This window comes from Pituophis catenifer, unplaced genomic scaffold (assembly GCF_029215685.1).
Source record: "Pituophis catenifer annectens isolate HBS135680 unplaced genomic scaffold, rPitCat1.0.hap2 SCAF_3, whole genome shotgun sequence".
Lineage (NCBI taxonomy): Eukaryota > Metazoa > Chordata > Lepidosauria > Squamata > Colubridae > Pituophis > Pituophis catenifer.
The window spans coordinates 153,821,671-153,836,980 of NW_027256883.1; the positions used below are offsets into that span (position 1 = coordinate 153,821,671).

At 38.8% G+C, this 15,310-nt stretch overlaps 2 protein-coding genes across 2 annotated transcripts in view; both read left to right on the top strand.

Moving 5' to 3' along the window:
• The window catches only part of RAB3B (RAB3B, member RAS oncogene family), a 59,548-nt gene extending 56,394 nt beyond the window's left edge, over positions 1–3,154 (top strand). Inside the window, exons 3-4 of the mRNA XM_070941348.1 lie at positions 503–627; positions 2,967–3,154. Of these exons, the coding sequence (XP_070797449.1) occupies positions 503–627; positions 2,967–3,154 (313 nt within the window). The remainder of the gene's footprint in view (positions 1–502; positions 628–2,966) is intronic.
• A 4,976-nt stretch (positions 3,155–8,130) lies between these two features.
• NRDC (nardilysin convertase) overlaps positions 8,131–15,310 on the top strand; it is a 28,594-nt gene continuing 21,414 nt past the window's right edge. Inside the window, exons 1-6 of the mRNA XM_070941349.1 lie at positions 8,131–8,551; positions 9,985–10,261; positions 11,003–11,084; positions 12,276–12,429; positions 13,304–13,377; positions 13,983–14,078. Coding sequence (XP_070797450.1) covers positions 8,169–8,551; positions 9,985–10,261; positions 11,003–11,084; positions 12,276–12,429; positions 13,304–13,377; positions 13,983–14,078 — 1,066 coding nt within the window. The 5' untranslated portion in view covers positions 8,131–8,168. The remainder of the gene's footprint in view (positions 8,552–9,984; positions 10,262–11,002; positions 11,085–12,275; positions 12,430–13,303; positions 13,378–13,982; positions 14,079–15,310) is intronic.

Consider the following 15,310-nt stretch of genomic DNA (forward strand, 5'->3'; position numbering starts at 1 on the left):
ATTTTAAATCAGAAATCAAACTCCATCAGCAATCTCAAAGACTCAGATTTTGACAATATAAATAGGAGATATAAGGAAATATTCCATTAACTTGGGTCTGTTTAATGAAGTAAAAATTGTCCATGGACCATGGTAAGAGTGCTGGCTAGCTGAATTATATTAGAATTACAGGGCAATGTGGTTTACTTGAATTAATCCATGTTTTTAATCTTCTGGCTCCCCCTGCTGGATTTAAAAGGGGGTGTTTTTGTGTTTTTGCTTTTGTGATGTCTTCTAAACTAAGCATTGTTTCGTTAGCTTTTATAGGCAAATACTAAGGTATTGGCTCACATGAAAAGTAATGGGAATTTGTAGAACGAAATACTTTGTAATAATACTAACAACAATATCTTGGTAACAAAACTGGCTGTTTTTAAGCTGTTGCTGTTGTTTTGAGTTGATGGATTTCTGTAACTACCGTTCACAGCAAATCATATTGTTGTCTTTTTTTTTTTTTTTACAGGGCCACTCAAATAAAGACGTATTCCTGGGATAATGCACAAGTTATTCTGGTTGGGAATAAGTGTGATATGGAGGATGAAAGAATTATTCCTATTGAAAAAGGAAAACATTTGGCTGATCAGTTGGGTACATGATCAACCTTATCTCTTTTTTTTTCCTCCTCTTCTCCCTTTCTTTCCCCTGACCTATTAGCCACATCTCATCTTTACCAGCTTTTCCAGATATATTATTTATTTTTTATTATCAGAAGACAAATCAGCATTGAAAGAATCTCAAAGCCGTATTCATTGTGTCTAAGGTTTTCATTCCTCTGAACATGAAATTTGAGTTAGCAATGTTTTCCAGTTCCAATATTTAACTCAAGGCCTGTAGGAATCCTTTCGCCATTACTTTATTTCACAACATGCCTTCTTCCTGCTTTGTTTTTCCTTTCAGATTAAGCTTTAGGCCTACCCTATTCCTCTCCTTGTCCAGTATACTTATTAATGAACTGATGCATTTCATGTGCCATTATGACTATACCACCCTTTCTGCTTATGCTTCTATTCTGACATCTCAGTTTGTATCAAGATTCAAGTCTTAACCGTTACTCTAAAAACACTTCTCCTTTCTCTCTCATTATATAACCTCTCATTCAATCCCACTGTGCACTCTGATGTTTAAATTGTATGAAATTAGTTTTTAGTATCTACAAGGTTTTGTTGTTCTTGTTTATTTTAGTCATGGCTCCAGGATCTTAGCCTGATACTTATCACTGTCTTTCTGCTACATTACAGCAGATAGATTACAGTGTCACTCAAATAGGTAATCAGTGAAAGCAGACTTGGAATGGAAGTACATTGACTCACATAAAAATAAATTCTGGGTTTACACACCGCACTAAAAATGAGGTTGCTTAAATACACTTTATTTCTTTTTTCATTAAATTTATAGGGCGCCCATCTCCCCAATAAGGTAATTTTATTCAAAAAACACAGCTGAATTTGCACAATATCCTACCATTGATTTAACAAGGATAATTTCTATAACTAAGAACTGAAGGAATACATGAAATATGAAGACAGTTATATCGGAGAAACTGAATGCGCCGTAGAATGCAAAACCAAAGAAGATTAAAGGAAGATCAGGCTTAAAAACATACAGATCAGCTTTGGCTGAACACCTCTGGCAAGATTCAAATCACAAAGCAGGCCTAAGGAATGTCAGCATCCTGGCAATTATCTATAGGCCTAAGATGTTGTCAAACTGTTTCAGATCTTTGAAGAATGTAGAAGCACAGTAAGAAAAAAGTTAGTCACATATTCATTGTCTCCCCAGACATTTCCTAGAAATCATTTCACTGATTTACTCTTTGTTGTAAGCCGCCCAGAGTCCCTTGGGAGTTGGGCGGCATAGAAATGCGACAAAATAAATAAATAATAAATAAATAAAGGTGGCTGTGAAATCCTACAATATGTGATTAAATGTTCTAGTTTAACAAAACGTGTAAATTCAAAGATAGCTCTCAGGTCACATTTCAAACATCACAAAGTACAGATCAGTAAATTTTCAACAAAAGCAATTGCCATTGTGTAATATTTTAGTGAGAATATATGCATTTCCCAGAAGTACGAGGAAGTAAAAGATTGTTAATTATTCGGCTTCCTAAAAAATGTATGGATTAAATATATTGATGTGATTAGAAAGGCTCAAAGGTGCTGTTTCAAAAGGCAACTAGGCTGTTTTTCCTTGAAGACATTTTGTTTCTGATACAAGAAGCAAAGATTCACTTCTTAGATAAGAAGTGAATAAGCTTCTTGGATGACAAGCAAAATGTCTTCAAGAAAAAACAAAGAAAGTCTAGTTGCTTTTGAAAAAGCACCTGTAGGCCTTTCAAAATCACGTGAAGATGTATTTAATCCATTTTTAAAAATTTTGCTTTTCCTCCCAGAAGCTTCTTCAGTTTTGAAGATGAAAAGTGAAAAAGCTTCTTGGATGAGAAGCAAAATGTCTTCAAGGAAAAACAAAGTTCAATTACCTTTTAAAAAAGTATCTTTGGGATAACCATGACCTGGATGATTAAGAGTCTCCATAGATTTGGAAAGGTGTTTCTTATGTTATTAGCAAAACTTCAAACTCATTTTGGTACTGTGAGGATTTTCAGAATACATCTTTGTGTTGCACAAAGGTACCTTTATGGACTACTGAGCTTCTTGTGGAAATCTTTGCAGAGCCCAAGTAGGCAGAATCTGGAATACATACTCCCTGTTGGACCATTAACAGATTAAATGCTTTCAGAAACTTTCTTTTATATGCTGTGGGATAATGACAAACCATTTTACCTTCTCTGAACTTGTGGTGTTATTCTCGGAAGAAACCAGTTGCTTATGAACTGAGCAGAAAATTTAACTCTATAGTAGTATGAAGTGCAATCCTGGGATAAACTGATAGCTGATCTGTCTACTTTGTTCCAAAATAAAAACTAGGTTTTGATTACTTTGAAGCCAGTGCGAAGGAGAATATCAACGTGAGACAGGTCTTTGAGCGTCTTGTGGACATCATTTGTGAAAAGATGTCAGAGAGCATGGAATCAGAAGCTTCAAAGGCTACTGCTGGGAAGAATGTGCGGCTCACCTATCAGCCACCCCCACTACAGCAGAAGTGCTCCTGTTAGTGCCTCAAAAATCAGTAGGATTTTTTTCTCTGATGCAGGAATGTTTTCTCATCACTTACTGTCTTTAGAAAGGGATGTGTCTGTGCTGGTGGAGCTACTGTAAGTACATTTGTTCAGTGTCCACAAAAATCCTGTAATATATTCTGCGCCATGAATAAAATAAAAAGTGGCTGTCAGTGCTAGCATTTCATTGAGAACTTATCTTAAGATTTAATATTTTATAGTGTTAACCATTCTGAATTATGTTTGGTGTTTCTAATAATTTTATTAAAAATTGAGCCAGATAACATGAATTCAAAACACTTCTGGATCTGTTCATTAGAAGTCACTGCTAAGATTGAAGTATGGTTAAATAAACAGTAGCATTTAGCTGTAATGAAGATATACTTTGACTGCATGTTGATAAAAGACAGAAGCAAGTAACAGAATTATGAGCACGTGCAGTAATAATTTTAAGATGCTGAATTGCTCCATTTCTTTCATTTCATTTTATTTTTTTGGCAGTCTTTCCAACCCTATTCCACCACTCAGTCCCCAAATACTTCTGATTATTTGATAATAAGTCTCACTGAACTCAGTGGTAATTATTAAGAGATGTAAGGAGTCTTGCTATAAATAAGGTTCAATGTTCTCTTCACCATTATCAGAAGAAAACTGTGTTTAATGAAGCTTACTCTGGTAACCTAAATAAAATTATACATAACATTTGCATAAACATATACAGTATTCATTTCATTTCAGCCATTGTATGGAGAGTTAAGTATAAAAAATTCAGTAACTGTGATTCTTTTTTTCTCAATTTGGTATTATTACAAAAAGTTTTATTTTCTTGTATATTTATGATATATTACAAGATACTGACTTAAAGTGCTTGTAGTGTATTTGTTCTTCTTGATAGGTTTTTGACAAAATAAAACATTATTTGGTAACTACAGGTTATTTTATTAATTTAAGTTGCTGATAGCATAAAAAAATCTATCCAAATAGGAGATTCTTTCAAATGTACGGCTATGTTCCAGAGTAAAATTCTTTTCTAAAGCTGCTAGGTAGAATAAAAAAGGACATTCAGGCAATGTTAAGTATATTACAATTTGTATGTATGAATCATGTTGAATTCTACAGATGGCTACCATGCTAACACCAAAGGATTTGGTACTTATTTTTCAAGTATCACCTATGAAAGATAAATTTGCTAGATCAATCTCAATCCCTGAAGTAAAGAATTTGATTTGTTATAAATACTGCCCTCTATTGATCCAAAAATGATGCTGAAAATTGGGGAAAGTGACAAGGTTTGAGTTTTTGATATGTAAAGATTTCTTGCTGTAGATTAGAACTAGGCAGGAAAAGTATGCCTAGCATAATTTCTAGCATTTGTTGCAGCCCCTTCACCAGTAGCAATAATTTTTTGTGTAAAAAACATCAAGTTGCTTATGTCTCTTTGCACTGTTTTGCAGTTTTTTCGAGGTTCTTTCTATTCATCAAATCAGGTCCCATTATCTTTTGAGTTATGCTGGTGATGCAGACAGATACAACCTCAAGCCCCTTTGTGAAGTTTTCCCCAAAGACATGTATTTCTTAATTCGGTATTAACAAAAATCTGGGATTTTCAGTTACAGAAAATAAATACACTGCTTGAAGTGACTTAACTATATTATAGTCAAGAAAAACCTTACTATGAAGCCTAATATAATAAATATAAATATGAAATATTATATTTAATACATTTTAACCTTTTGCTTCCCCACAAAGCATTCCAGGCAGGTTCTGTAAAAAGTTAGCAGCCACCCTTCTCCTAGAAGAATGAAATATTCTAGGAAATATTAAAAAGGCAGAATATTATACCTCTCTGGATGAGAAAAGGAGAAACATGCTCTTGGAAACCAGCCCCCATTTTTGTTAATAGCCCCAGAAAGACTGGTGCCAACCTATCTACAAGACAAAAGGCTGGGCAACCTAATCTACAAAACAGAAGACCTTCACCCTCAGGACATAATAGGATTAGCTCTCTATCCATCTCACCGCATGGCTCCTGGGAAGATTGCATCACCCAGCAAGGTTCAACCAAGCCTGGGATTCAAGACAGCCTACAAAGTTACCCCTGCATGGCCCCATGGGAGTCTGACAACCAATCAGAATACATGCCCTTGCCACAGGAACAGGAAGCAAGTTCAAAGCCCAAGAGAGGGTATAAATATCTCCCTCTCTCTCTCTCTCTCTCTCTCTCTCTCTCTCTCTCTCTCTCTCTCTCTCTCTCACTCACCCATGTGCTCAATTGCCCAGGACCTCAAACCATGTGGTCCTGCCCACCATTAAACCATCTTTCCAAACAGCCTCCATCTTTCCAGTGTCTTTCTCCCCACTTGGAACTGAACCCAGATGGTCATTTCTTCCAACAGTTCAAAACACAATAAAGAGAAAATGAAATACAATAAATATCAGCATGAAGGTGTTATAATACAACCGGGTCAGTTGAAAATAAATTTCCATGAAATCAAAGCAACAACTCTATTAACAGTATCCCAGAAGTGAACTCTTGAGCCAGACCCAACTTCTGATAAGTTCATGGGCATTTTCATAAAGTTTCCTTCACAAAAGTAGGAAAAGGCTCCTTATTCACTTCTTCTGGGATACTTTTTTATTTCCTGACCTGCCGATTGGGTGGTTTCTGGTAAGTCATAACCAGAAATCCGCCAAGGTTACAAAAGTACTGCCTCTTAGACTACTCAGGAGTAAATCTCATTACATTCAGTTCTTAGTATAGTAGATATAAAACTGATCATAGGCCAAGCTGGGGGAAAAATTATTTATCACTTTCTTTATATATTGAAAGATTCTAGATTAGATTACAGTCAAGTCTGAACACACCAAGTATCAAGAATATTCTTCTTCGCAAAACAACTCATTTAAATGATGGAGAAAGTTAAATAGTGTTTAAAGTCCTGCTACAGTTTTACAATAGGATGGCTGTAACATTGCAGGTGACTTAGGTTTACTTAAATATATTTTTTCATAGGTATAGGTTGCAACAAGTTTTAATAAAGGTGGAGAATGTCACATCTCTTTTAAAGTAATTATGTTATTAAGACAATTGAGCATTAGGTTCAGATTCCTAAATGTTAACTGCTTAACTCTTTTCAATATGAGTCAGATGATCTGCAAGGCGGGAGGGAGGCAGGATCTTCAGAGATCTGCATCTGAATACAGGTAGTCCTTGACTTGGGACCAAAATTTCTGTTGCTTAAGCAAGATATTTTGCCCCATTTTATGACTTTTCTTGTCATAGTTGTTAAGTGAATCTATGCAGGTGTTAAATTAGTAACACAATCATTAAATGAATCTGGGTTCCCCATTGACGTTGTCAGGAGGTCGCAAAAGGTGATCCCATGACCCCAGGACACTGCAGCCATATAAATATGAGTCAATTGCCAAGCATCTGAGTTTTAATCACATGATCATGGGGATGCTGCAACAGTCCTATGAAAAACGGTCATATTGTCACCTTTTTCAGTGCTGTTTTAATTTCAGCTACTAAACAAACTGTTGTAAGTCAAGGACTATCTGTACAATTAACTGTGTACAGTTAATGAAATTTATGTACATCAATCTTGTATGTAAATAGAAGGCTTTTATCCATTCTCCACTGTCGCACTTCTCTTTCTTTACAACTTTACACTATTTGAGAGGCAACATCGGGTGCTCAATTGCGGGTGAGATCAGAAAGGTACTTCTTGGCTATCTCATGCTGGGCCCCCTTCCATCTCTGCCCCATCCATTACATCTGCCAACACGCCACTTTTGTCTACAAATACGTTAACTTCTACAGGTAGTCCTTGACTGATGACAATTGAGCCCAGCATTTCTGTTGATAAGTGAAACATTGGTGAAGTGAATTTTGCCCCCTTTTACGGTGGAATTCTTGCCACTGTTGAGTAAATCACCGCATGTTTTTAAATTCGCAACACTGTTAAGGGACTCTGGTTTCCCTATCGACTTTGCTTGTCCAGATGGTCGCAAAAGGGGATCACATGACCCTGGGCAGGCATGAAATCCAATTTTTTTCCCCTACCATTTCTGTGGGTGTGGCCTGGTGGGCGTGGCAGGGGAAGGATATTGCAAAATCTCCATTCCCACCCCTCCTGGGGGAAGGATATTGCAAAATCTCCATTCCCACCCCACTCTGGGGACAGCCAGAGGTGGTATTTGCCGGTTCTCCGAACTACTCAAAAGTTCCGCTACTGGTTCTCCAGAACCTGTTAGAGCCTGGTGGATTTCACCCCTGACCTCGGACACTGCAATCATCATAAGTACGCATCAGTTGCCAAGTGTCTGAATTTTGATCATGTGACCATGGGGCTGCTGCAATGGTCATAAATGTGAACAATGGTCATAAGTCACTTTTTTCAGTGCCACTGTAACCTTGAACGTCACTAAATGAATTGTTGTAAGTCGAAGACTACCTGTACTATACCCAGTATAAGAAACCTAGGAAAAAATTCCTTTCCTAGAGAGTTAGATGGTCTTGCAAATGTGGATGGACCCTTAATTCCCAACCCCAACCTTTAATTCCCAGCCCCAACCAATGAGTGCGGAACGCCGGGAGTCGCTGTCCGACAAACTCAAAATACATCCAAGTTGCTGATCCACTTCGCAGAGTAACCCAAACCGTTTTTCCTTACACCCAATTCTACTGACACGAACAAGAATCCCCGTGTCTTGATCGAACGTCAGGACGGACGTCACACACTTGCACAGAAAAGCAACATTCGATTCTGAGCGGCTCGGCCGCAGCCTGCAGAAAGCTTGCAATGCTTGGCTGCGCTCCGGCCTCCTCCGCCTCTGTGTAACTAATCAGAGAAGCCATTTTCCGAGGAACCTCGGGATTTGTTGGCGGGGATCACGTGGGCAAGAAACCGGGGCTCTGATTGGAGAATAGCCGGTGCGTTCAGCCCTTAGCACCGGCCTGTGATCTTGCAGGCTGGAACGGCCCGGCCGGGTTTTGGGCCCGCGGCGGATGCGGAAAGTGTTAGCCTTTGTATCGCGGGGTTGCTCGGGAGTAAATCCGCTGCGAATAGATCGAGGCTTCCACGGTCGGGATCGTGCCGGCTTGAGAGACCATCTAGCCGGGCCCCGGAAGATCTTCGCCTTCAGGCTCATCGTGCGTCGCTCCTCCGCAGTTATCTTGACAGCCATGCCCGGTAGAACCAAGGCCTCGTCTGCCTGCCGCCCCGAGCAACCCGAGGACTCGGAGGGCAGCCGTGGGGCCAAGGCCGGCGCTGTCCAGGAAGAAGCCGATGCGGAGAGCGGAGGCGCCGCCGCCGCCGCCGCCTGCGAGCCTAGCCCCAACTTGGGCGACCCCGAGATCGTTAAGTCCCCCAGTGATCCCAAACAGTACAGGTACTCCCGAGATGCTGCATCTGGCTGCCAAACACGGGCGGGTGGGATGGAGTGGAGTGGGTCGGATTGGCAAGTTTTTTTTTTTAACCCAGAAGAATTGAACCATACCTTCTCTCACCCACAGCCAACATGGCTTGAGATAGCCATGATAGTCTGGTTTTATTTGGAGAGAGCTAGAAGGTGAGAGGCTGATGCTCCTCTGCTGAAGGCCACCCTCACCATTTCATTGGCCTAAAAGAAGTGTGTGTGTGTGTGTGTGTGTGTGTGTGTGTGTGTATATCTCTCTGTGTGTGTGGTCAGCACAGTAGTTTCAACACCAGACAAGGAAGGGAGAGGGACAACAAATCATTCAGGGTTGGTCTTTCAGTTACTTGCAGGTTGAAGTATTTAGATCCTTTGTTCAGAGGCAGGTTGCAGATGATGCTCATGTTTTGCTTGTGAGCAATCTCTTGGGGACAGGTAGTCCTCGACTTAGGACCAGAATTGAGCCCAAAATTTCTGTTCTGTCTTGAGGCATTTGCTAAGTGAGTTTGCCCCATTTTACGACCTTTCTTGCCACAGTTGTTAAGTGAATCGCTGCGGCTGTTAAAGTTAGTAACACGGTTGTTAAGTGAATCTGGCTTCCCCATTGACTTTGCTTTGCCAGAATGTCGCAAAAGCGGATCACATGACCCCGGGACCCTTCAAATGTCATACCAAGCGTCTGAATTTTGAACACCTGATCCTGGAGATGCTGCAATGATCATAAATCTGAAAGATAGTCGTAAGTCACTTTTTTTCAGTGCTGTTGTAACTTCGAACAGTCACTAAACGAACTATCTGATCAGCCTTGTGTAACAAGATGCTAGATAGGACTAATATGTTGTTCCGATCCAATATGTGGATTCTTGAATTATTACCACTCAAGATAATTTACCAATCATTTGTCCCCAGCCATGTTTGGGCATAAAACATTCCGCTTAGTACTTAGTTGTTAAGTTATAGAAAAATTCTGCATCTGAGATGAAAATGACATATAACTCAAAAGTACACTTTGCTATGATGTTTTCAACGAAGTTTGGAAATATAAATGATTCCTGAATATGACATGCATTTGACATGAAACTGGGACTCACTGTCAGAATTGGAGCTTTAGGTAAGTATGTATTTTTCCTTCTTGCGTGAAGCTCATAATAGAGTACCAATAATCTGAACTGTTCTGAGGAGTAGTGTATGCTAATAGTTGGTGGGGTGAGCCACATTGTCCATTCTGGAATCAATTCATTATAACATAAAATGTATTTTAAAAACAAATGAATGTTTTAGGTCTTGTTTGATTCAATAGTTCATTAAAGAGACCCTGCAAAGACATGGCATACCAGGAATAACACAATTAGTTTTAATTCAAAGACACTGAAAAGAATATTTAGTTGGATGTCTGTTTAACTTTCTAGATACATCAGACTAAAAAATGGATTATGTGCCTTGCTGATTTCGGACTTGCATAACCCAGATGGTAGCCCTTGTGCAGTATCTTCAGAAGGGGAAGATGAGGGTGACTCTGAAGAAGAAACTGATGATGATGATGATTCTGGAGCAGAAATAGAAGATGACCAAGAAGGCTATGATGATGAATGTGGTGATTATGATGAAGAACTAGATCCTGATAGTGAATTAGAAGAGCTAACAGATAAAGATGAAACTCGGAAAAGAAATTGTACAGAAAAGCAGGTATGTATAATTAATTTGGATTGAGTAATGATTATAGCCATAAACTGCTTTAGGCATTGGTGTGATTCACAGATAGATTGCAATTAGTATGAGTTTTAATAATGTGGTCTGTGATTTAGTGTGAATTTTAAATTGATGCTAGGTTGCATTTAACGCAACCCAAAATTTAGTAAGGCTAGTGTGTGCACAGTTGAGGCTGGTGCATCTGCAAGTGTGGTTGTGGTTTTAGATGCTGCTAATCTTCATGTTTGCAAAATTAAGAGAAGAAAAATTGTTATGAAAACAGCACAATTTTATACAATTTTATAATATGAAAATAATCATAGCAAAGTTATATTGGAATGTGTTGGAATGCTTGAATATGTGGAAGAATTTTTTTGCTTTTATTTTGCTTTGTGAAACTACTCTTGACTTTTAAAACTATATTTAAGTTTTAAGTATATTCTTTTTATCCTTTACTGTAATACAGGTAGTCCCTGATCTACAACATTTTAGGCACTTTAGTTCCCCCCCCCCGATTTACCTACTCATGCATAAAAATGAGCTAAGGTAAGGAACATGCATAGTCATGCAAGCTTTGTCTTTCTGATTAAGAAATGTTAGGTAGATGCAACAGTACTTCTTCTGCTTTACTGGAGAGTCTAATATATTCAAGATTTTATTTTACTGGAGGAATTTCATAGTTTTATATGGCAGCCAAGATGTTTTTCTAAATATTTCTCTGTATTTTTCTTTCCTCAGTCTGCAGCTGCACTTTGTATTGGTGTCGGCAGTTTCTCTGACCCTGATGAGCTGCCTGGGCTGGCACATTTTCTGGAACATAGTATGTTTTGCTTTAAATGTCACCTCTAAATGTTTTTAGCCAAGTCAATTTTAATTATATAATTTCCCATTTTGGTGACTTTTTTGTCAAATCAGTGCATTACGTATTTGTTTCCATATTTTCAAAACTAGATATAGAATCTTAGTGAAATCTCAATTATCAACAAAATAGCCATTAAAATCATTTTGGGTAAATTTGTGTTAAACAAAGAGTTACGTAATGGCTGCTCTCAGAATTCTGCTGTATCATCTAATGACTATTAACTAATTAGTTATTAGTTACAATTAATGACTAACTTTAATTTAATTGTGTGTTTAATAGTCATGGGAGACGGATATTGTTTTTCTATAGATTATTCTTAAGTAATACACGGAAAGCCTATAGAAGAGTTGTGTTATTGTGCATATGAATGCACAGAACAAGAAAGGATCTACTGCATGACTGATTACTTATAAGCAGTCCTTGACTTACAGCCATTTCTTCAGTGACTGTTCAAAATTACGACAATACAACTGGTCCATGAAGTTGCATGGTCATGTGAACTGGGTCCTTAGGTTTCCAGCTTGCAGTTATGACTTCACAATGAGCCGCAGTCACTTGATCGCCGTTTGGGGCCTTCCCTGCCAGCTTCCCATAAGCAAAGCCAATGTGGAAGCTAGCAAGAAAGGTCACAACTTTTTATCCAGAGGAATCCGGCTATGGAATTGGAGATCCCAGGGATCTTGTATTCTGTAACACTCCACTGCCAGCCCACACTCTGTAGTGTAGTGCAGGGGTCTCCAACCTTGGCAACTTTAAGCTTGGAGGACTTCAACTCCCAGAAAAGCTGGCTGGGGAATTCTGGGAGTTGAAGTCACCAAGCTTAAAGTTGCCAAGGTTGGAGACCCCTGGTGTAGTGCATCCCATCCACAGAGCTTGGTTGCGGCCTGTGGTGCTCCATAGCGCCCTCCTGAGGCAACCCCCTGGGACTGCTGCCTCTTCCTATTTAACAACCTATGCAGTCCTAAGATTATGATAGCAACAGGGACTTCTGGAATTGCCACTGCTGGGCAATGCAGTCGTGAGGCATCAAACTTTACAACTATATTGCTTAGTGATGGCAACGAGAGAAAAGAAGACTACTGTCTATGGTATTTATATGTTTCTCTATTAGAATTAATAACTACTTTCCTATTTTGGATTCTCTCCTAGTGGTTTTTATGGGTAGTTCAAAGTATCCAGATGAGAATGGATTTGATGCCTTTCTGAAAAAACACGGTGGGAGTGACAATGCATCAACAGACTGCGAACGAACTATCTTCCAGTTTGATGTACAGAGAAAGTATTTCAAGGAAGCTCTTGATAGGTAACTCAGCTGCGAATGTAGTGAAACGACACTACATTTCAGTTAAAGTATTTAATATTAACTATTTAAACTTAGTCCACTACGCTAATTTACTTTTACTTAAAGTTTTTAAGCAAACTGTGGAAAAAAAGTAAATTAAAAAAGTATTTTAATGATGAGATGTTTTGAGAATACACGGATCTGGAAATAAATATAGAAGTTATTGCTTCAGAAGCTTACAAAAATTATCTTAATAGATAGATTTTTAAAATGAGTAAGCAGTTCTGTGTAGCAGGGATGGGCAACTTAAAAGAGAAAGGAGCTATAAATGTCAGGGCAGTGACACAAAAATATTTATGTTCATTAACTAAAAAGAGTGCTTCGGGAGGGGGAGTTTTTTTATTAAATCAAGCAAATTTAAGGGTTACACTACATCTTTCGTGCACATTTAATTTCAAAATGATAAGATCTGTGCCACTGATCTTTAGCAGTGAAGTTGAGAGGCATCTTGAGAGAAAAAAGGTTTTTGAGGCCATGACTTGACTGCCTATAAGATAGGAAGATGGTTGTTCTGAAGAATGGAATTTTGTGGGTCATTCAATGTCAAATTCTATAGGGAAGATAATTAATTGTAAACGTTAAAATGAGAATTTTAAATAGGGCTTCCAATGCCTGGGGCTTTTGTTAGAGAAAAGCCGGGATGGTTACACAGTTAGGGCAATTCATACTGAAGGATAAAAAAAATTGAGATTTCTTAAGGTTTGCATAGAATTCAGAGGGGGAAAATTAACCATGTCAAAACAGGTCATATGACCATTTAAAAATACTTCCTTATTATTGATCTTAATTTTATATCGGACTCAAAATTTCTATTTACAATGATTTTCTTCTTCAGGTGGGCACAGTTTTTCATCCACCCTTTAATGATCCGGGATGCAATTGATCGGGAAGTTGAAGCTGTGGATAGCGGTAAGAATTCTCAGTTATCTTTCAATTTCATATATTATACTTTAAAACCTACCTTGCTTGGCCTGCAAATAGTAGTAGCATCCCTCCATCGACACAGGGATGCTTTTACTAACTGAACAGCAGGTAGTTTCAGGTTATAATGGCAATGAGAAGCAGAAATTCCATTGCTAAATAGTGAGGTTGTTAAAGTGCAATATTACATGACTGCATAACTTAGCGACGGCAGTCCTGCTAGTCCCAGTTTTTACTCTTGTAATCTGGGGATCATCAGGGTCATTAAATCGGAAGTGGCAGATGTCTCAGGCAAGCAGAAGGGTAGGTGCCATTGGCAGGTATGGAGCGTGGGTGTGGGCAAAGAGTATTGAGAGCAGGTGCTCTGGAGCCTGTGTAAGTGCTGAAGAGGGGTGAGGTGGGGGGCTGTTGATAGACACTTCAAAGTGCAGATAGGCAAAAAAGTGGCCGGAGCGATTTTCAGCTTCCTACTGGCTTCCCCATTCACTTTGCTTGTGGGAAACTGTCAGGGAACATCAGTCATATTCTTATATGCTGCTGTTGTAGGCTAGGATTCTTTTGAATCTGAAAACCTTGTTTTTTTAAAAAAACAGAATATCAACTTGCAAGGCCCTCTGATGCAAACAGAAGAGAGATGTTATTCGGCAGTCTCGCCAAATCTGATCATCCTATGAAGAAGTTTTTCTGGGGTAAGTGTACCTGTTGTGACTGTCAGTATTGAGTTGATTTCAGATCTAAGAGCCTTTGCTATTGAATCCAGTAGCATCCACCAGTGAAATAGACCCATCCTTCTTCATTTGTTTTTAATTAAATTTGGAATCTGCAGAGGTCAGTGGGCAATTCAGAGCAGATTTGGGGTGCATGGGCAACCGTGAACAAGAATACAGTACATTTATGGATAGCACAGAAGTTAATCTGTATGGTAATCAAGTAATATTTTGAGTTCTGTTCTTAATTATGCCTTGAATAGTGTAGCCAGGAACGGTTTACCATAGCTAATGTTACAATGCTGAGTTTATAAAACAAATGAATTAAATTTTTGCTGTTGCATGTTGGAGAACAAAAGCAAATATATATTTATAGCAAATATAGTTTACTTTAGTGGAATCTGTCATTTTTACTGATTTGATTGATTCATTCATTTCAATATGATATGATTTTGGCATTATACCCAACTCCAAACTGACTCTGGGAAGCTTTAAGGATGTTGTAGTTAGTAAATTATTTTACAGAATTAAATAGGGATATCTGGAAAAGGGAAAAAGAAGCTGATGAAAAAATACATATAATATAACAGGTGTATGTTGGTTGCTAGAGCCCATTCAGCTGGGAGTGAGGTTAAGATTCACTTTATAAAGGTTCACTTTATAACCTTCTCCAGAGCAATTACATTACTAGAGAAAAGCAACAAGGTGTGTTGACAAGGGAAATTTTTAGTATGCAAAGGATTAATCAACTCAATTGGAGGTTGAGTTGATTGATCTGGAGGTTTATTAGCATTACATTCATTAGCAAAGTAGGGACGCAGCAGCTCAGTGGCTAAGACGCTGAGCTTGTCGATCGAAAGGTCGGCAGTTCAGCGGTTCGAATCCCTAGTGCCGCGTAACGGGATGAGCTCCCATTACTTGTCCCAGCTTCTGCCAACCTAGCAGTTCGAAAGCACGTAAAAATGCAAGTAGAAAAATAGGGACCACCTTCGGTGGGAAGGTAACAGCTCAGTGGCTAAGACGCTGAGCTTGTCGATCGAAAGGTCGGCAGTTCAGCGGTTCGAATCCCTAGTGCCGCGTAACGGGGTGAGCTCCCATTACTTGTCCCAGCTTCTGCCAACCTAGCAGTTCGAAAGCACGTAAAAATGCAAGTAGAAAAATAGGGACCACCTTTGGTGGGAAGGTAACAGCGTTCCGTGCGCCTTTGGCATTTA